Source organism: Panicum virgatum, chromosome 4K (genome assembly GCF_016808335.1).
Source record: "Panicum virgatum strain AP13 chromosome 4K, P.virgatum_v5, whole genome shotgun sequence".
In the NCBI taxonomy this organism is placed as follows: Eukaryota; Viridiplantae; Streptophyta; class Magnoliopsida; order Poales; family Poaceae; genus Panicum; species Panicum virgatum.
The window spans coordinates 8,546,371-8,567,774 of NC_053139.1; the positions used below are offsets into that span (position 1 = coordinate 8,546,371).

A 21,404-nucleotide genomic window follows, 5' to 3' on the forward strand; every position below is an offset into this window, starting at 1 on the left:
GTTCCAAACGTGTGTGTTAGGTCTGCCTGGCCAGGTTAACAAATTCGATTCGAATCGTCCGCTTCTCACGGTTTGGGACTGCTTAATCCCTTTGACACACAGAGTAATAAGAGCAACATTATTATGATCAATCTTGATGTTTGACTAAAGTTCTACCATGGTTGGATAGGATTAGTTGCTTGCATAGAATGATTAATCAACTAGAATATGGAAAGCTAAAATGTGAAGTAAGGATCTACTCTTTATTGCTTTTCAGCAAAAGGAAACCAGAGTCTTACAAAACCCTGCATAGTCTAGTTAGGTGGCCTATGTATACCCGTTGACGGTTAAGTCTTGCTGAGTATTAGAATACTCAGCCTTGTTGTTGAAACCTTTTTCAGGTATGAGTTTTGAGGACCAGATCGCTAGTCTGTCTTGGCCCTGCTCTTTGCCTCCTGGCTGGTCCGTAGAGTGGGATCCGTCTTCGGCCGGCAATGACCCTGATGAGTGATACCTTGCTTGGGCTAGCTTGGTATACTTTTGCGACGTGTTGTAGCCGTCGTGTTTTCTTTCCGCTGCTTTTCAACTCTGAACTTTAAACTTATGTCTTGTATAATGTTTTACTAAGTTTGGATCTGTAATAAGTACTTTGAAACATGTTGTAATCACTACTATACCTGTGTTGTAAAATATGTATGGTTGTAATATCTCTGGACTCGCCTTCGTGCGGGGTATGCTTGTTCGATTCGAGAACCGGTGGTTGTATCGGGACGTTACCCGACAGACCAAGAATTGTTCCGTTTGAAGTGCGTTTGAGCTGGTGTTGCCTTTATGGTGATGGCTAGCGCACTTGAGCCGGGATAATTCAGGTGGTTCTGCCACAACATTATTGATGAATCATAATATGAGAACATGCTCCGTAATGTAAAGATCCACAAACATCATGAAAAGAGAGTTGATAGGCCGAAGGAACAAGGTATGTCAGTTCTAATAGGAAGCACATGAGATTTTGAACCGACGAGAAGGCATCATCGACACTCAATCAAACAATCAAGATTTGAGTTGTAGTCATGCTATCAACCAGATGAATCAAACAATCAAAGAAGTAATGAAACCTGATGTATGTAAAACTAAAAGAATGTTGCCTTTTGAAGCCAAATTGAAATCCTGCCACGCCATTGCATTATACTTCCTGCACTGCACTACATGCACAATGGGGAGGGGCACTAGTGGTTAGTGGAGAGATGATCGATGATGTTCTTGTAACTCGTCTGAAACTAGACATAGAATAGAATCATGTAACCCTGATCCCGTATTGTACTATTCAGAGGTTAGCATGCAAGCCTATCAGGTAATGAACAATATACTGAACATGATGAATATGAAGTTTGCTTGTTTTGCAACAATTCCACACGCACAAAAAAGAAGATGTTGGGCAGTAATGTATCAATCTTTCATCATGTATACAGTGGGGACTGTGGTCGTGTTGCCTGTTGCCATCGTGTTTGCTCGGTTCCTGCTCCATGAGCTGACAGACACAGCTCCCTATCTCAGTCTCAAACAAAGAACGAGAGGGCGAAAAAGCAAGCGGCGACGACGACGAACGACTGCAGGACAGCCGCCGCACAGGCACCACCCCCGGCGGCGTCCCCGTCGTCCGCCTCGCTCCTCTCCCAAGCGTCCCCGTCCGGCGGGCGTGCCAGCGGCCCCCATCCGGCCACCACCACCGGCCCCGGCGGCGCCGCCTCCGCCCCGCCACTTGCTTCCTCGCCGCCGCCCTCCCGGGATCCGTCCGGCAGCTCCTGCCGGCAGACCGGGCACGAGTTGTGGAGCCGGAGCCACGGCACGATGCAGTCGGTGTGGTACGCGTGCTTGCACGGCAGCTCGCGCGCGGCCTCCCCGAGCTCGAACTCCTCCTTGCACACGGGGCACTGCGGGCCGTCCGCCAGGTGCGCCGGGGAGACCCGCACCGTGGGGAGCGACTCGATAGCCGACTCCGGCGCGGGCGCCGGCCCGGGGCGGTCGACCTGCGTGAGCCGCTCGATGAGCGCGTCCAGGTTGGGCCCGATGAGGAACTCGTCCCAGCCGACCACGGTAGGAGGCGGCGGCGGTGGCGGCGCGTCGAAGGGGTTGCCGTCGTCGTCGTCCGTGAGCCGCGTTGCGGGGGACGGCGGCGGGGACGGGACGCGCCGGGGGCGGCGGCTGCGGCGGGGGAGCGGCGCGTCGGCGTCGGCCGTGGCGTGGCCGCCGGTGTACACGACCCACCGGCGGGGGCCGTCGTGCGGGAGGAACGGCGGCTGGAAGAACCGGTCGGGCGGCGGGAGCACGGGCCGCGGCGCCGGCAGGTCGATCTCGTGGAGGAAGCGGCCGAAGCAGCGCGGGCAGAAGACGTCCGAGGTCGGGTACGACACGGCGCGCACCGCGCGGCCGCACACGTAGCACCAGTACAGGCGCCACGACCGCCGGCGCCGGCGCACGCGGCCGCCGCCGCCGCCAGCGCCCGCGGACATGCCCGGCGCGCGCGGAGGTAGCAGGGCTTAAGCTTATTAGCTCGTCGCCCGCGCCACGCTCGCCGTGGCTTGAATGGCCGAGGTTGCAGGACGCGCGCGTGGAAGGACCAAGTATAAGAGGATTCTTGAGGGAATGGGATGGCGGCGCCATGGCGGTTTGATTGGGGCGCCGGCAAGGTTAGGTTACCATAGATCGGCTCGGCGGGAAGGAATAGCTTTTGCGAGGAGATGAACACGATTCTGTCTCACAGCGCGTGGTGTACGAACACTGTGGTGATGAGCGTAAGCACGTTCCTTCCTTCGTTCTGGACGTGAATGATTTTTCTCTTAAGCAATGATAACGAACTAAACGCTCCGGAATGATGGCGCCGAGCGGGTAGAATGGATTTTTTTTTTGCGGGTAGAATGTGAATGGATTGGCATAACAGTGACGCAACTTTATATTTGTGTTCCTCGCAAAAAAAAAACTTTATATTTGTGGAAAGTTATAGTTTATGCACAATGCTTTCACGTTTCCATGGGAAAAAAAGAATTCGAGAACTAGAACTTCTCAGATCCTCTCAAGAAATTTTCCTGTGGTCACTTTTCAATACAACTTCTCATGCCAACTTTAGAAATTTCATAGCATATAATGCCTTGTTTAGTTTTCAAAAAATTTCTACAATACGCATCATGTCGAATCTTCGAACATATGTATGGAGCATTAAATGCAGTTGAAAAAATAATTAATTACACAGTTTAACTGTAAACGATGTGACGAATCTTTTAAGCCTAATTAGTCCATGATTGAATATTAATTGCCAAATAACAATAAAAATACTATAGTACCAAAACTCAAAAAAATTCGCAAACTAAACAAGGCCTAAGTCGCGATGGAAATTTTCTTAGACATGTCTCTATGAAAAACTCCGAGCGATCTTGCATCCAAACCCAAAAACTTCTCACAACTCTTCTATAGTAAAAAAAAGATTTGTTTTAACAAAACGAAACAGGGGCAGTATAATTCATGTTATTTACGTTCAAACCTACGAGTAGAACTAAATCCACGTTGAAACGTGAATGCCACAAACTAATCACAGATCATCTTTGGTATGCCGTATGCTATATAAACGTGACGTACAAAACGCAGGCAAGTAAAGGCGTCAAGCCAATCGCAACGCACACAGCCCGAGATTTACGCCAAGCGAACACACACTGCCACCGGGACCCGCTTTCCACTGGGCCCCACTCCCAGCAAAGCGCGCATCGTCCCGGCCGCCGAAATAGATCCGGGGACCTGGACTCCGCCGCCTCCCCCTCTCCCATTCCCCTTTCGCCAAATCCACGCGACCGCGCGAGCGCAGGGAGCACCGCCACCGCCGAGGGGATTGGCCCAGCCGAGCGAACCCTCCGAGTCTCGGCGGCAATGGCGCTCTCCGACCTCTCCCGCGAGTCGCTCCTCCCGAGCTTCCTCTACGCCCCTGCGGCGGCGAGGTCCTTCGCCGGCGCCTCCCGCCTCCCCGCCTCGCCCGCCGCGGCGCCGGGGGGCGCGGGCGCGCCGTCGTTCCCGATCCAGGCGCCCAAGGAGAAGATCGAGATGTACTCGCCGGCGTTCTACGCCGCCTGCACGGCCGGAGGCATCGCCAGCTGCGGGCTCACCCACATGGCCGTCACGCCGCTCGACCTCGTCAAGTGCAACATGCAGGTGCGTGGTTTGTGGTGGGTGGGTGGGTGGGGAGGTGGATCCGGCACTTCGCTGCTCCCCGGGTTGCGAATCGGACTCAGCTTTGTTAGATCCGGCGGCGATGAATATACTTCCCGTAGATCCCCGATTCAGTTTTGCTCTTTGTTTAGTTGCTGCTTTAAGTGTTTACTTAACCTGTGATCTGCTGATGCCAGTGATGAATCCTACTAAGTTATGCACTATTCATGTTAGACCTGTACGTTAAAGTGGTGTAGATTAGGTGCGGTTTTGGCGTTTTACCACTTGCATAGTCGCACCATGACTGGTTGTTTTGTACATCTGTGTAGTAACCAACTGGTTTAGGATAATTATATTCCAGTGGAATTGTTACCCTGATTACTGTGCTAGTGTTGTCAACATGGTTATGCAGGTAATGTGGTACCTCAAATTGTTACGCTTGGTTTTGTAGTTTGCTGTGCAGTGGTTGGGTTGATATATAGATCGTTGATGCATGGTTGGGTTCAGGTTGTTTGTTTAATCTGTCAGCAGCAGAAGAATGGGTTGTATGAATTTTGACATTACCATCTTAATTGATGTTCCAGATCGATCCAGCAAAATACAAGAGCATCACATCTGGGTTTGGAATTCTGGCCAAGGAGCAAGGAGTGAGGGGTTTCTTCAGGGGATGGGTGCCCACCCTGCTTGGTTACAGTGCTCAGGGAGCCTGCAAGTTTGGATTCTATGAGTTCTTCAAGAAATACTACTCAGATATTGCAGGGCCTGAGTATGCTCAGAAGTACAAGACCTTGATATACCTTGCTGGGTCGGCTTCTGCTGAGGTGATTGCTGATGTGGCTCTCTGCCCCTTTGAAGCTGTGAAGGTCCGTGTGCAGACGCAGCCTGGTTTTGCTCGTGGGCTCAGTGATGGGCTCCCTAAGTTCATTAAATCTGAAGGTGCTCTGGGGTTAGTATTTCACCTTATTTTCTTTAAGTTTGCGTTGATTTATGCTTGCTGTTCAGTTCTGTGATGTAACACCATTTTGTTTTCAAACCTGCAGGCTTTACAAGGGAATTGTTCCTCTCTGGGGTCGTCAGATTCCTTGTAAGTAGATCCCGGGCAGCTTATTTGTTCTGTTATTATATGATGTTTTCCCCTTTCTGCAGTTGTATGTTTTCAGGTTTTTGGCAGCCTTTCATGTTAATGGTCCTATCTTACTGTACTTATTAGTGTGTGCTGCTTTAGTCATTAGAATTAGAATAGAGCTGTTGGATTATGCTTCAGTTTATATACCGCATAGTCATTGTTAGATGGTTGGACACACTCACATTCGTTGTTTAAATTTAGCTAAAGGTGACTGGTTTAACTCTGAATACCTACTATCTCTTCAATTCGAAAACTTTCATCTGCTTCGAATTATGCTTTTCCAAATCAAACTCAGTCATAACCTACAAGACATGTCTCATCTTCCATAGGCCTTGCTCTTGTTATGCTGAACTTTGTGATTTAAGCCCTTGTGCTTCATAGTTCATGTTAGTCTTCTTCGATGATGCCAAAAGTTCATCCCAAGTTAGTTTTTTTAATTATTTTTTAAAAAGGTGTGAGGTATCTTCCCTTTGGAAAAGCCTTGACAAATTTATTATGCATAGGGTTCAAAACTGTCCTTGAGAAGTCTTACTAATCTGATTGTGAGATCAAAACTGACCATTTTTATTAATCTCGTTTTTATAAAGGCATTACTGGAGTAGACCAACTTTTGATATGAATGTTTCTTCGCTTTATTTTAATACCCATATTGTTCTAGAATAGCAAAGGTTGTCATGATCCACATGTTCTTATTGCAATTATTTTCTGGTAAGCACTGATCAATATGATTCTCTGGGCAGAAATAACTAAATGAGCGTTAGTCAACCCCCACTATATTATTCATCAAAGCTATGATTTCTCAAAATGGTTATTAAAAAAGTAGAAAATCCCCTATTTATCCTCTTTTTATACTTTCAGGATGAGACAAGATGAGAAAAAGGCTCTCATGGTATGACTCATTGTGGCATTGCTTGATCTTATATCATAGACATGCTCAACAACAACAACAACATAGCCTTTTTTCCCAAGCAAGTTGGGGTAGGCTAGAGATGAAACCCGAAAGAAATAAGTTCAAGATTCAGGCACATTGATAGCTAGTCTCCAAGCGCTCCTATCCAAAGCTATCTCTTTAGAGATATTCCAATCCTTAAGGTCTCTCTTAACCGACTCATCCCACGTCAGTTTAGGTCTACCTCTACCCCTCTTTACATTATCGACCCGCTCAAGAACCCCATTACGCACCGGCGCCTCAGGAGGCCTTCGTTGGACATGTCCAAACCATCTCAGCCGATGCTGGGTAAGTTTCTCCTCAATTGGTGCCACTCCGACCCTATCTCGAATAACTTCATTCCGGACTCTATCCCTCCTTGTGTGCCCGCAAAACCACCGCAACATCCGCATCTCTGCTACACTCAGTTGCTGGACATGTCGCCTTTTTGTAGGCCAACATTCAGCACCGTATAGCATCGCCGGACGAATTGCTGTCCTATAGAATTTGCCTTTTAGCTTTTGTGGCACCCTCTTGTCACAAAGGATGCTAGAAACTTGCTGCCATTTCAACCAGCCAGCTGAAATTCTATGCCTAACATCTTCATCAATGTCGCCATCCTTTTGTAGCACCGATCCTAAATACCGAAAAGTATCCTTCTGGACCACCACTTGTCCATCTAGACTAACGTCTCCCCCCTCATGCCTAGTCGCGTTGAAATCGCACATCATGTACTCGGTCTTGGTCCTACTAAGTCTAAACCCTTTCGACTCTAACGTGCGTCTCCACAGCTCTAACTTCCTATTAACCCCTGCCCTACTCTCGTCAACTAGCACCACATCATCAGCAAAGAGCATACATCAAGGGATCTCACCTTGTATATCCCTTGTGACCTCATCCATCACTAAAGCAAATAAATAAGGGCTCAATGCTGACCCCTGGTGTAGGTCTATGTTAATAGGAAAGTCAGTGGTGTTGCCATCACATGTCCGGACAGACGTCGTCGCATCCTTATACATATCCTTAATGAGGGTAATGTACTTAGTTGGGACTTTGTGCTTCTCCAAGGCCCACCACATGACATTTCTCGGTACTTTGTCATATGCCTTCTCAAGGTCAATGAAGACCATGTGCAAGTCCTTCTTCTGTTCCCTATATCTCTTCATCAATTGTCGTATTAAGAAAATCGCCTCCATGGTTGACCTTCCAGGCATGAACCCAAATTGGTTTTGGGTCATACTTGTCACTCTTCTTAGGCGATGCTCGATAACCCTCTCCCAAAGCTTCATCGTATGGCTCATCAGCTTAATCCCACGGTAGTTAGTACAACTTTGAACATCACCCTTGTTTTTGAAGATAGGTACTAATTACTTCTCCTCCATTCTTCCGGCATCTTGTTTGACCGAAAAATGAGATTAAAAAACTTAGTTAACCATACTATTGCTCTATCTCCTAGGCATCTCCACACCTCAATGGGGATACCATTAGGGCCCATCGATTTACCTCCCTTCATCCTCTTCAAAGCCTCCCCGATTTCTACCTCCTGAATTCTCCTCACAAAACGTCTGTTGGTATCGTCAAAAGAGTCATCTAACTCAAGGGTAGGGCCCTCACTCTCCCCATTAAACAACTTGTCGAAGTACTCTCTCCATCTATCCATGATCTCCTCATCCTTCACTAGCAGTCGATCTGTCCCATCCTTAATGCATTTGATTTGGTTGATGTCCCTTGTCTTCTGCTCGCGGATCCTAGCCATCCTATAAATGTCATTCTCCCCTTCTTTCGTGCCTAGCCGCTGATACAGGTCATCATACGCCTTACCCTTTGCTACATTTACAGCTCGCTTTGCAACCCTCTTCGCTAATTTATAGCCCTCGATGTTGGCTGCACTCTTGTCAAGGTGGAGGCGATTGAAACACTCATTCTTCTCCTTAATAGCCCTTTGCACCTCGTCATTCCACCGCCAGGTGTCTTTCCCCTCCTGTTTGCCTCCCCTACTCACGCACGCCAAACACCTCTAAGGCCACCTTCCGAACACATGTTGCCATCTTTAGCCACATGTCATTTGCGTTTTCTCCTTCTTCCCAAGGCCCCTCACCTAGCATTCTTTCCTTAAACGCTTGTGCCGCTTCCCCTCTAAGCTTCCACCACTTTGTTCTCGCAATCTTGGCACGTTTGTCCCGGTGGACACGTACCCGAAGACGAAAGTCCGCCACCACAAGCTTGTGTTGAGGGACAACACACTCCCCAGGTATCACCTTACAATCTAAGCAATCACGTCTATCCTCCCTCCTAGCAAGGATAAAGTCGATCTGGCTCGAGTGTTGTCCACTACGAAACGTCACAAGATGGGATTCCCTCTTCTTAAACACGGTATTCGCTATCAACAAGTCATAGGCTAACGCGAAGTTCAACACATCCTCCCCTTCTTGACTCCTGCTACCGTACCCAAAACCCCCGTGCACTCGCTCGAACCCTACATTAGTCGCACCCACATGGCCGTTGAGATCTCCTTATATGAAGAGTTTCTCGCTGGTAGGCACGGTACTAACCATGCTATCTAGATCTTCCCAGAACTGCATCTTGGTGCTCTCACTAAGGCCTACCTGAGGGGCATTGGCACTGATCACATTCAAAACCGAATCTCCAACTACCAACCGGATTAGGATAATCCGGTCGCCTTGCCTTCTAACATCTACGACTCCATCCTTAAGGCTCCTATCAATCAAGATGCCTACACCATTTCTACCCGGAGTTGCTCCTGTGTACCAAAGCTTGAAGCCAGTATCCTCAACCTCCTTCGCCTTCTGGCCCTTCCATTTAGTCTCCTGAACGCATAGAATATTTACACGCCTCCTAATTGCTACATCAACTAGCTCTCGCAACTTACCTGTTAGGGACCCTACGTTCCAGCTACCTATACGAATCCTAATTGGCTCGGCTATCTTCCTTACCCTTCGCACCCGTCGAGGGAAGTGCGAAGACCCTTGCTCATTTTTCACTACACCCGGGCGTAGATGTAGCGCGCCATTCAGGTGACGACCCGACCCTTGCTCACTTATCATCGTACCCAGGTCATGATACGACGCGCTCTTGGGGGGATGGCGACCCGGCCCTTGCTCATTTATCACCACACCCGGGTTCCGATGTAGCGCGTCGCTAAGAGGGTTACGCCCCCAACGAGTTTCTTGTGGGTTTCAAATCCATTAGAGTGGCTATTTTTATGCTGGTTTGCCAAAACCTAACGCAACCCTCCTCCTTTATCCGGGCTTGGGACCGGCTATGCTGTGACGACTCAGGAGAGAGAGTCTTCCAGTCAGCATAGGCGGAGTTATATCATAGACATGCTCAATACACTAAAATCTGCAGTTCAAGTGATTAATTCCTTAGACACTACAGAATTACAGATATATGGTTGTGGTTGTGGATATAAACGGGAAAGCAAAGTCTGTTTTTTTCCTTGTTTATAGTTTTTAAATAACCTTTTGGAGAATTTTAATGTATAGCACCTATTTCTTGACTACATAATCAATTGTGCTTGGACAGCTAGACTTATTTGTGTTGAATACCTTGTTCTGCGCTTAGCTGTTTATGTATGTTTCACACTCTTACACATTTTAATGATTATGTTCAGACACAATGATGAAGTTTGCTTCATTTGAGACCATTGTTGAACTTATCTACAAGCATGTTGTTCCTGTTCCAAAGTCAGAGTGTAGCAAATCTTTCCAATTGGGTATCAGCTTTGCTGGTGGCTACATTGCTGGTGTCTTCTGTGCCATTGTTTCTCACCCGGCAGATAACTTGGTCTCTTTCCTGAACAATGCCAAGGGTGCTACAGTTGGTGATGTAAGCACATTATACTTATTCCCTTCTTAAGATGTTTTAGTTTTTTTCTCCCCTTTTGCTGTGTTGTTCATTGGTTAATCACTGCACTTGCTTCTGCAGGCTGTTAAGAAGCTTGGCCTCTGGGGCCTCTTCACTCGAGGACTACCCCTTCGTATTGTCATGATCGGTACTCTTACTGGAGCTCAGTGGGGAATTTATGATGCGTTCAAAGTCATGGTTGGATTGTAAGTGCCTTCCTTGCTTTTCAGAACATTTTAGCCTTTATAAAGAATTAAAGATTAAAAATAACTGAATATTCCATTTGCATTAATAACTGTTGATTCCCTGTTAAATTATACACAGGCCTACTACTGGTGGTGTTACACCTGCACCAGCCCCTACCGCAGAGGAGGCTGCGTTGAAGGCCAGTTCCTGATCCTTCATATTAAGACAACTATAATGCAGCGATCATTCTTTACCGATGACAAATGTACCAATTACATGAGTTCAACCTTTATGTTCTAAATTCTTGAGAGGATGACTGTCATCCTTTTGTCGAGAGGAACTCGCTAAGCCGGTCCGGTGATCATAGTTCTTTTTGCCCAGGAGTGTAACCTTAGTACTTGATATATAATAAATTTTAGGTTCACATCACTGTTAGGAGCCCTGGTTTTGGTTGGCATCACTGGTCATCCATATGTACGAGTTGATGACAATGTTCAAGCTCTGAGTTTCAGTAGGATTCTGCTTTCTCTGTAAGGTTTGATTGTGCGATGCTTATAGTTTAGACTTGAATTCTGTTGGTTTGCCTACTGGTATTCAAGTATGATTACTGGTGGCGTCGCGAGCAGGTGCATGCACCGGAGCGCTACTCTGCGGCGTGCCCTGCTGGTCACCGGCGGCTCCGCGCCGGCTGATGGTGCCAGCAGATACTTGCAGACCTGTCGCCGTCGCAGTCGTGGTCGCAGCCCCGCGTACGCACTGGCCCCGCGCGGCGGCGGCGGCATGTCGGGGTTCTCCGGCGGCTGCAGGCTTCCGCCACCATTTTGGTCGCCACTTGGGCCCGGGGCGGACGTCCTTATTCTGCCGCTCTTCTCCAGTTGTGCGGCTCGTTTTTTCTTTCAGCAGCTGGGCGGCCTTTGTGCGTGCGTGTTCCTCTTGCGCTGCTGCTGCTCCTTGCTTCGACGAGGAAGCTTGCAAGAAAACGGGAATGATCGGCAGGTCTGTCCGGTTTCTCGCCTGTTTCGTGCACAGATTTAGGTACGTACTGGTGTTCACCCAATAACCGCTGTTATTTCAGCCGATGCGTGCTGCTGTGGTTTGAGTTTATGTATGCAAGTATAAGGATTCGAGTTTTACTTTCGGTTCGTTATTTGTCCGATCCAAATGGACTGAACGGATCTGCTGGATCTCGCACCAAGAGAAATGGAACGGGAACGAACTTGCATTCAACCTCTGAGTTTCTGTTGAAGGCAGGCCCGGCCTACCTGTAGCCCAGAGATGGCCATAGGCCCGAACGAATTCACCTAATGCTAGTTTTAATGGAAATTTCATTTTATGAGCATTAAATAATATATACCACGTCAGGAATTTTGCTGATTTAGCAGTATCATTATGAGAAGAGATAAATAAGAGTTGTATGAGAGTAAGTATTAAGAATATGTAAGCGTACTCATGTTTTATATGAGTGGGTTGTTTATATGAGCTGTAAGTGACACATGACAGTATGCCACTAGTATAACGTCAGCTCAGCTGCCGGCTAAATTATTATTAGCCTTGCTAAGAGATGAGAGAAATTTCATCCTATAAAATCTAGCCGGTATAATTACCCACTATACAGCAAATCCGTGCCCTGAGACTAGTCTAAGAAGTAAGAAATGATTTCTAGACATACCGATTAATTACAGACGTACGATGAGCAGATCGATGCGGACCATGGTATCACGGGCAGCCTGGAGGCAAAGGCGGATAGTACACTCTCTGAATCACCCGACAACTGGCCGGCCACTTGTGGCGTGCATCGCAGTGGCCGGTCCACGATGGCATTGCCATGCGTCGCGTTCCGCGGTCGGCCGCTCCGGTCCGGAGGAGGATCGGAGCCCCCCGCACCGGCCCGGCCGCCCACGAGCGCCGGATGGATATGTCATATGTGCCCCGCGCGATGACGACCACGCGGCTTTAGCCGCCGCGAAGAAGACAGCAACGACAAGCCAATCACGCAGCTCAGCTGATATATGGAGCGAGCGCAGGAGGAGAGATTCGCCCCCAGCTCAGCTCAGACCCTGCCGGGAGGAGACTAGTTGTGCTCACACGCTGTTGGCTGGCTTGCATGCGCACGAGGGGGAAGTAGCTGGGAAGCATGGGCTTTCTCCCTTCCCAGCCGAATCTCCTCCTCCTCCTCCTCCTCCTCCTCGATCGATTACTGGCCATGGACGATGATGGATAGCTCCAAATCTCCAATGACAACGTAATCAATGAGACTAATGGTTTTGTTAAGTGAATATTTCTAGATCCCAGAGATGAAGTAAAAAGACCATATAAAGCAATACACGAAGAAAGAACTCAAAGAAACGCTGAATTGGATGAGTTCTGTAGAAAACATGAGCACCGGAAGAACCGATGCATGTAGCATCGGTGCATCCGATGGTTGTCGGAAGTTCCGATGCCCTGGCATCGGTGCAAGTCTGAGCACCAAATGGAGATCAAGCGAAGACCAAGTCAAGATAGCCAGGTCACCGGTTGAACCGACGGCGTCAAGCTAGGCATTGGTGCATTGGATGTACTGTGTTCCAGAGACGATGCAAGTTGCGCAGGAGCCAAGCCTTCAGCACCGGTTGAACCGATGGTGCATCGGAGCATGGCGTCGGTGCAATGACGTCAGCAGAAGTGGGAGGTCCAACGGCTAGTCCTGGCGCTGTGTGTGACCGGTTTAACCGACGTCCTATGCATCGGTTCGACCGGTGGTCCATGGAGGCACTGCAACTGTGTCAGGAAGCCAACGACTACTTCAGTTGCTGTGAGTGACTGGAAGTTCCGACGTCCCTGCACCGGAAGTTCCGATGCCTACGCAGAAAACTGGCCAACGGCTAGTAACGGCTCTCTTGAGTTGGTGGCCTATATATATGCCTCACCCCGGCCATTTGAAGCTCGCTGGAGTCTCAAGACATCTCATACACATCCAAGAACACCTCCAAGCCATCCAAGAGCATAAAGATCAAGTCCTTAGTCCTTAGCACAAGCTTTATGAGTGTTAGTGCTAGGTTAGCTCTTGAGTGAGTGATCAAGCAAGGTTTAGATCCTTGTGCTGTGGTTCTAGAGTGAACCAACATTGTATCTTGGTGCGCCGGCCATCCTTGGAGCTTTGGTAGCTCGCCGGCAAGTCAACGACCCTCCGGCTTGGTGTGGAGCGTCGTCGACGACATTGTGCGGGGGTCGGAGACCCCTCCTTCGTAGGCAATCTCCCTTAGTGAAGATCGGGATCAAGGTGACCGTGATTGTGTTCACGGAAGATACTTGATTGCCGGGAAGCGATACTCTTCGTGAGTGCTTCAACAATGTGGACGTAGGAGCACCTTTGTGTCAATCCGAACCACGGGATAAATCCTCGTGTCGAGAGTTCGCTTCCTCTCATTTTTAAACTTCCGCATTTCATATTGCAACTTGTGTGCCTTTACTTTCATAGAGTAGTATTTTGATAGGATTGTCAATAGGTTGCTAAACTCTTTTGGGATGATGGTTTTTACACTAAGGTGAACCGTAGTTGCACATCTAAATAGCTTGATCTAGTTTAAATTTTGTGCAAACTAGTTGGAGCCATAGGTTAAGGTTTTAATAGTGCCTAATTCACTCCCTCCCCCTCTTAGGCTAAGCACCCGATCGCTTTCAATTGGTATCAGAGCCGGGACTCACTTCTCTCATAAAGAAATCCAATTCCATTGGTAAATTTGTGTTTACCGGCTCATTAGATCGGTAGGCTTCATCGCCTAGTGAGTTAGCTCTTAGGGGGAAATGATGGATCCTTTTAGACCCGCTCCACGGTTCGACGACACGGGCTTCCAACGTTGGAAGGTTTTGATGCAAGCCCATCTTCAAGCAACGGGATTAAATGTTTGGAGAGTTGTGAGTGAAGGTGTAAAAAATAATGGTCAACAAGAGAAGCAATATGATGTCACCACTAAATGCATAATCTTGTCTTCTCTTAGTGACAATGTGTTCAATTGTGTTTATTCTTGTGAAAATGCTAAAGCGCTATGGAAGACTATCATTGAGAACATTGAGGGCACGGAGGATGTTGCCAACGAAAGATATCATGTTCTCATTGATAAACTTAATAGTTTTAAGCAACTTGATGATGAGAATGCCGAATCAATGTACTCACGCTTGAACACTCTTGTGAATGAGATTAATTCCTTAGGTGTGAAGCAAATTGAAGACTTAGAACTCATTCGCAAGATCCTTCACTCACTCCGAAGGCCGGACTATGATTTGGTGATCACAATTCTATATGAGAAAGAGCTCGACACGATGACACCAAATCAAGTCCTCAACAAGGTGATTGCCCATGAGCTACGCAATGATATCAAGACAAAGGCACCATCTTCTTCACCAACACATAGCGCACTTGCATGCAAAAACCTCAAGAAGTTGAAGAAGATGGCCATCAAAGGTAGTTCAAGTGATGAGGAAGAAGAGGATGCAAAAAACTCCTCAAATAATGAAAAAGAGCCAATAAACCCTAACCTCTACAAGCAAGTAAAGAAAATGAACAAATGCTTTAATGAAATCAATTCAATGAGTTATATGGTCTTCCTCAAAGATGGGCCTCACCATCAACTTATGAAGGTTGAGAAAAAGTTCAAGAAGAACAAGCAAAAGAAGGAGAAGAAGCCCAAGCATGAATCATATGCCGTATTTGGTGAATGGGTAAGCGGTGGCGAAGAATCAAGTGCAAGTTCAGGTGATGAATCAAACAAGAAATTCACCACCCGCATGGGATCATCATCCAACACTTGCTTTATGGCCAAAAGTATGGATAACAATGTAAGTGATGATGACTCTGACTCTCCTTCAATTGATGAACTTCTTGACCTTGTTCATGAGCACCAAAAAGTCATTAAGAAGCAATCAAAAGAAATTAAAAACCTTAATGCTCTCAATGATCTAAATGTTTCTCTTGCTACAAATTTTGAAGATTTGATGTGCAAATTCAAATTGCTTAGCAAGGAGCATGAAGAGCTCAAATTAAAATTTGAGAGCATTAATGATACTAATGACTCTTTGGAAATGAAGCAAACTATTCCTTTTGCAATTCCAATCTCTAGGATAGATGCTTAAACTTCTTACATTGATTTAATTGATGAATCTTGCTCTAACCCTTGCAATGAGAAATACAATGAGAATGTTGTTGTAGAATCATGTGATGATCTCATTGCCAAGGAGAATGATGAGCTCAAGCAAGAAGTGGAAAGGCTCATGAAGGACTTGTATAGATTGAAGGGCAAAGGCATAGAGAGCAATGTCCAATCTTCTCAAGATAACCGTGAAGACATGGTGAAGAAGCTTGAGAAGGGGTCCACCGTGACTTGCTCAAAGTGCCACAAAGAAGGCCACAAGTCCAACAAGTGTCCTCAACCAAGAAAGAAGCTTCCGGATGAGAAGAACAAAAAGAAGCTCACAATTAAGAGTTCTCTCATCTACACCAAGCCCAACCGGAGGAATAAAAGCAATAGCACCTCCTATGTAATTAAAAAGAAGACCAATGGCTAGATGGTTGCTCACAAGGTTGGGAAGAAGGAAAGGAGTTAGAACCACTCTATTTGGGTGCCCAAGGACATCGTCACCAATATGAAGGGGCCTCAAATGGTGTGGATTCCAAAGGAGACTTGAAGCCCAAGAATGACTTCGGGGGATTTGGAGGCTTAGCTTACAAGTTGAAATGAAGATTCAAGTCAAAACAAGCTAAACTCACAACTTGGACATTTGTTGCCCAAGTCCCCCATAAGGTAATGGTAGCTAGATTTCAATTCAAGCATCATGTAGATCCATTGCTCTTGCTAGAATATTTGCATGCCTTGCATCTCCTAGTGTGATATATGGTGGGTTACTTGTGTCATGTTTCTAACCCATGAGCCACCTACATGGTTTGATAAGTGTGTAGAAAGCTACACAAAGTTACCCTTCATGGTACATGGATTTCATGAGGTATGTATTTCATATGTGTACCATGAACACAAGATATATGGTAAACTTCCCAATTGTGTTAAAATCAATGTGCATACATTTGCTTGGTGATTCAAACACTAAATACACATATTTAAGGGGAGTTCATCCTATGGCTTGTGATTTTGAGATTAGCATATTTGCAAGTTTATCTTTTGTAGTCTCACGTGGAGTTAACACTCTAAGAGAATGTTTCTCACGATCAATGTGAACAAACAACTCTATAAGAGTGATTAGATAAATTGTGCTTTCATGCATATTGAGTCATGCTCTATTGAACTTAAATGCTCATATCTAAATTCATAGGCTATGCGCTCATACATTTGCTTAACTTTGTTGTACCAAGTGCTCACCTCTTCAAAAGACTTTCAATTGGTATTGATTACAAGTCACCTTAAATTTTTTACATGCAAGGTAAACAAAAGCACCCCCGGAGGTATGCAAGGTTCTAAACTCATTCAATTGATATCATTGTCAAACCTTTATTATTTTAGAGTTACCTCCGAGCATGATATGATCTAAACTTTCTAGTTATAACATCTAGTTGTGCACTTGATTTTCACATTATCATTTTGTGCACATACTTATGAAAGCTTAGATCATGTCATGCTAGTTTCATGATTTTGTGATCCACCATAGTAAATTTTCAATTGGTATCTTCATTGATATCATATAATTGGATCATGAGTCATGAAACAAACTCCCTAGGCTACTAATCTTCTCTTGAGCTATATTGTTTTGCAAGATCTTTTAGGTGCAAGACCTTTTAGGTGATTTGATTCCAAAGGGGGAGAGATGTGGATCAAAGCAAGACATGTTCCCAACAAAGAGAGAGAAATGTTCCCAAGAAGAAAAACTATATTCCAAAGGAGGAGAAATGCCAAGTGAATCAAGTCATGAGGGAGAAGTAGCGAAATAGGGGGAGGAACAAAAGGGGAATCATGGTTTTAGGGGGAGGCCAAGCCGTCATTGGATGATGGTAAGCATCCAAGCAAGTGTAAGTTGTTCAATTTGACAACTTTTGTAAATTTAATTCTTACTTTGATTGTGTTGTCATCAATCACCAAAAAGGGGGAGATTGTAACGAACATGGCACCATTTATGCCATTTCGAGTGATTTTGGTGATCGTATGACAACGCAATCAATGGGACTAATGATTTTGTTAAGTGAACATTTCTAGATCCCAGGGATGAAGTAAAAAGGCCATACAAAGCAATACATGAAGAAAGAACTTAAAGAAACGCTGAATTGGATGAGTTCTGTAGAAAACAGGAACACCGGAAGAACCGACGCATGTAGCAAGTTGCGCAGGAGCCAAGCCTTCAGCACCGGTTGAACCGATAGTGCATCGGAGCATGGCGTCGGTGCAATGACGTCAGCAAAAGTGGGAGGTCCAACGGCTAGTCCTGGCGCTGTGTGTGACCAGTTTAACAGACGTCCTATGCATCGGTTCCACCGGTGGTCCATGGAGGCACTGCAACTGTGTCAGGAAGCCAACGGCTACTTCAGTTGCTGTGAGTAACCGGAAGTTCCGACGTCCCTGCACCGGAAGTTCCGATGCCTATGCAGAAAACTGGTCAACGGCTAGTAACGGCTCTCTTGAGTTGGTGGACTATATATATGCCTCACCCCGGCCATTTGAAGCTCGCTGGAGTCTCAAGACATCTCATACACATTCAAGAACACCTCCAAGCCATCCAAGAGCATAAAGATCAAGTCCTTAGTCCTTAGCACAAGCTTTGTGAGTGTTAGTGCTAGGTTAGCTCTTGAGTGAGTGATCAAGCAAGGTTTAGATCCTTGTGCTGTGGTTCTAGAGTGAACCAACATTGTATCTTGTTGCGCCGGCCATCCTTGGAGCTTTGGTGGCTCGCTGGCAAGTCAACGACCCTCCGGCTTGGTGTGGAGCGGCGTCGACGATATTGTGCGGGGGACGGAGACCCCTCCTTCGTGGGCAATCTCCCTTAGTGAAGATCGGGATCAAGGTGACCGTGATTGTGTTCACGGAAGAGACTTGATTGCCGGGAAGCGATACTCTTCGTGAGTGCTTCAACAACGTGGACGTAGGAGCGCCTTTGTGGTAATCCGAACTACGGGATAAATCCTGGTGTCGAGAGTTCGCTTCCTCTCATCCCTCTTTTTAAACTTCCGCATTTCATATTGCAACTTGTGTGCCTTTACTTTCATAGAGTAGTATCTTGATAGGATTGGCAATAGGTTGTTAAAATCTTTTGGGATGAGGATTTTTACACTAAGGTGAACTGTAGTTGTATATCTAGATAGCTTGATCTAGTTTAAATTTTGTGCAAACTACTTGGAGCCGTATGTTAAGATTTTAATAGTGCCTAATTTACCCCCTCCCCCTCTTAGGCTAGAGCACCCGATCGCTTTCACCCTCTCAGTTGCAGCTGACCTGGTCGTCGTAGTATGTTAGTACTATGATCGGAATGTGACTGACTGACTGCATGCATGCGTGCTTTCTTTTTCTTTCTTCGAGGATATGCATGCAGGCGCCTCGTCATACTTTAGGCTCTCCGCACTCGTCGTACTCCAAATTCACTCTCTAAATAGAATATTCCGTCCTAGTCATCAATATTCTCTTCTCTATATTCAGTTTCTCCGCACCCATCCATTCTCTATATCACTCTCTATACTAACTACCAGCCGCGGGATCCACACGTCAGATTTTTTTTATCTCTTTCTTTTTACCCTTTCCATTCTCTCTCTCCTCCTCCCATTCTCTCTCTCCTCTCCCCGCCGCATCTGGACCTCGGTGCCCCCGGTGACCTCGCGGCGGAGCAGGGGCCCCCGCCCCCCGACGGCACCCGCCCTGCCCCTCCGCGAGGGGCCTGGCCTCCCTCGCCTCCCATGGCCGGCGAGCGGCCCGGCCTCCCTCGCCGAGCGGCCACGGTGCGCGCGGGCTCCGCTCTCCTCGGCCTCCACGCCTCCACCCAGGCGGCAGAGGAGCCATGGCGGGGCGGTCAGCGCGCCGCGCGGCAGAGCGGCCACGGCGAGGCGGGGCCATCGCCGGCGCTCGTCCTCCCCCTCCTGCTCTGGCGACCAGATCCAGGCGCCGCCGGTGGAGGGGCCACGGCGGGCGGAACGGCCGCGGCGTGCACGAGCTGCGGCGGCGGGCGGGCCGAGCGGCCACGGGGCTCCTCTCCTCCCTTGCGCCCGCCCTCGAGCTCCCCGGCCGGGGCTCTCGCCGCGGGGCGCCCCTCCCTTGGCGAGCAGGCGGGCGGCACGGCCGGCCGAGCAGGCCCTCCCATGCGAGCGGCGCCGGCCCGCGCCGCCCCTCCCCTGCGAGCTCCGCGGCCAGGGGCAAGCTGCAGCAGGGAGCTCGCGGCGCTCGCCATGGCCCTGCCCCCACCTTCTCCATCCCTCTCCCATGGCGGCCTCGGCGCGCCGGCCTCGGCTGGTGCGGCGAGCGGCCCGGGCAGGCGCGCGGCAAGGCGGGCCTGCTCGAGCTCGGAGGCCATGGCGGGCGTTGAGCTCGGGCCGCGGCGGCACCCTCGAGCTGCGGCGGCGCGCGCGAGGAACGGCCCCGGCGGGGACCAGGGGCACGGCGCCGTGGAGGAGCAGCTGGGGCCGGATCCGCGCGGGCCCGCGGTCCGGCTTGAGCTCGGCGGCGGCCATGGCCCTCAAGCTCCGAAGCCGGCCGAGACAGGAAGACTCTCCTCCCTCCCATGGCGGACCTCGACCTCCCGGCCACGGCGGAGGCCCGCGCGCGATGGTGCATCCATTGCGCGCGTTCGCCCCGGCTCGTGCCGCTGATGGGCGGGCGGGTGGGCCGGCGACCTCGAGCTCCGCCTCGCCGCCTCGCTCTGTTTCTCTCCGTCCTGCTCTCTCTCCCTGCTCGGGTGGTTGGAAGGAATGGCGCGAGGTGCTTGGGCCCGCGCCACGTCGGTGCGTTGCGGACGAGCGCTACCTGCGCTCGATTTGGCGAGCGGAGTCTCGCCCGCAACGATACAGAGCGATGTAGCGCGCCCCGCTGTAGCTTTTTTCTCTGTAAATTGGTATTGCACAGTAGTGGAGTACCGCATACAGAGCCCCGCTGCGGGCAGCCTTAGTTTGGAGAGAGTCTGATGACTTGGGCAAACCGATGTCCGAATCAAAACCTTGAGTCTGAGTGGGTCGTCAAATGCTTGGGACCAATGGCGTGGTTAGCAGTTTGGACACGGTTACTACTTTTGTACTACTCCTGGCTAAAGAGGTGTAGTATGAGGATGAGGGCCAAACTTTGACGCACGCGCTCTGCCCACACGTCAACATGCGCGCCCCAAGCCCCCAAAGCTCTCTTTTTTACACTGCTGCAGGCATCTCAGCTGGTTACGAAAGTAAGGGCATATTTGGATGGGCTACAGTACAGTGCTAAACTTTAGCTGTACTCCTACTTTTGCAAAAAGTTTTTTTAGTCTTGGATAAAATTTAGCTCACCCGTTTGAATAGGATAGTGCTAACTGCTAACTTTATCATTTTAGGGCATTAGCACTTGGACCCAAATACCCTCTAATCTAGACATGGATACTGACCACTTGGACATTGAATCACACGCTGCCTGCTGACAGAGACCGGGTAATTACTAATTAAGCCCCACACTTTCCCATCAGTTTCTCTAGCAGTTTATTAGTCCGACGATGTTCCGGTCCAACGTTAGAAAAAAAAGGAACTCCATTCGTTCTTTGAAAAGTGCGCGTACCAGTACAGCATTAGGAAACAATAAAAGGTATTGTCCATACTTGAGCAAGTGAGCATTGCTTGGGTGGTTAGTGAACGTGGTTCTGCCCCTGCCTATTGGGATTACAAACTCAAGTTTTTTTTTAGGACCGTGCCTGAGGACTTTTTTCATTAAGAGGAGGTATAGAATTACATGAAACACGACTACAAGAGAATCCTCTTCTAGAGCAGAAAACAAACCACCAAGCTAGTGACAAGCGACCTAAGCAGAAACAAAGAGCAAGAAAAGAAAGGAAGTGTTCCATACAGCCCTGAAAAATATAATTTGACGATCAAGTACAGTTGAGCTCATGAGTTAGAAACATCTACACCATGACTGCCAAAACAAACAGAAAAACCGCGACGGCAAAGCATCTGCCCACCAGGGCATCCAGCAACAACCACGACAATAGTGGCAA

At 48.3% G+C, this 21,404-nt stretch overlaps 3 protein-coding genes across 3 annotated transcripts; 1 reads left to right on the plus strand and 2 right to left on the minus strand.

The window, feature by feature from the left end:
• Positions 1-1,324: 1,324 nt before the first annotated feature.
• LOC120704632 (probable E3 ubiquitin-protein ligase RHC2A) lies at positions 1,325-2,769 on the minus strand. The gene has a single exon (XM_039989095.1). The coding sequence runs from the start codon at positions 2,487-2,489 to the stop codon at positions 1,536-1,538; it is 954 nt and encodes a 317-aa protein (XP_039845029.1). The 5' UTR covers positions 2,490-2,769; the 3' UTR covers positions 1,325-1,535.
• A 988-nt stretch (positions 2,770-3,757) lies between these two features.
• LOC120704633 (mitochondrial phosphate carrier protein 3, mitochondrial-like) lies at positions 3,758-10,843 on the plus strand. Its single transcript, XM_039989096.1, has 6 exons — positions 3,758-4,173; positions 4,755-5,116; positions 5,211-5,254; positions 9,859-10,073; positions 10,173-10,297; positions 10,416-10,843. Exons 1-6 carry the CDS (start codon positions 3,895-3,897, stop codon positions 10,486-10,488), a joined length of 1,098 nt encoding a protein of 365 aa, XP_039845030.1. The 5' UTR covers positions 3,758-3,894; the 3' UTR covers positions 10,489-10,843.
• An 8,407-nt stretch (positions 10,844-19,250) lies between these two features.
• LOC120701847 (translation initiation factor IF-2-like) lies at positions 19,251-19,748 on the minus strand. Its single transcript, XM_039985656.1, has one exon. The coding sequence runs from the start codon at positions 19,746-19,748 to the stop codon at positions 19,251-19,253; it is 498 nt and encodes a 165-aa protein (XP_039841590.1).
• Positions 19,749-21,404: the final 1,656 nt, after the last annotated feature.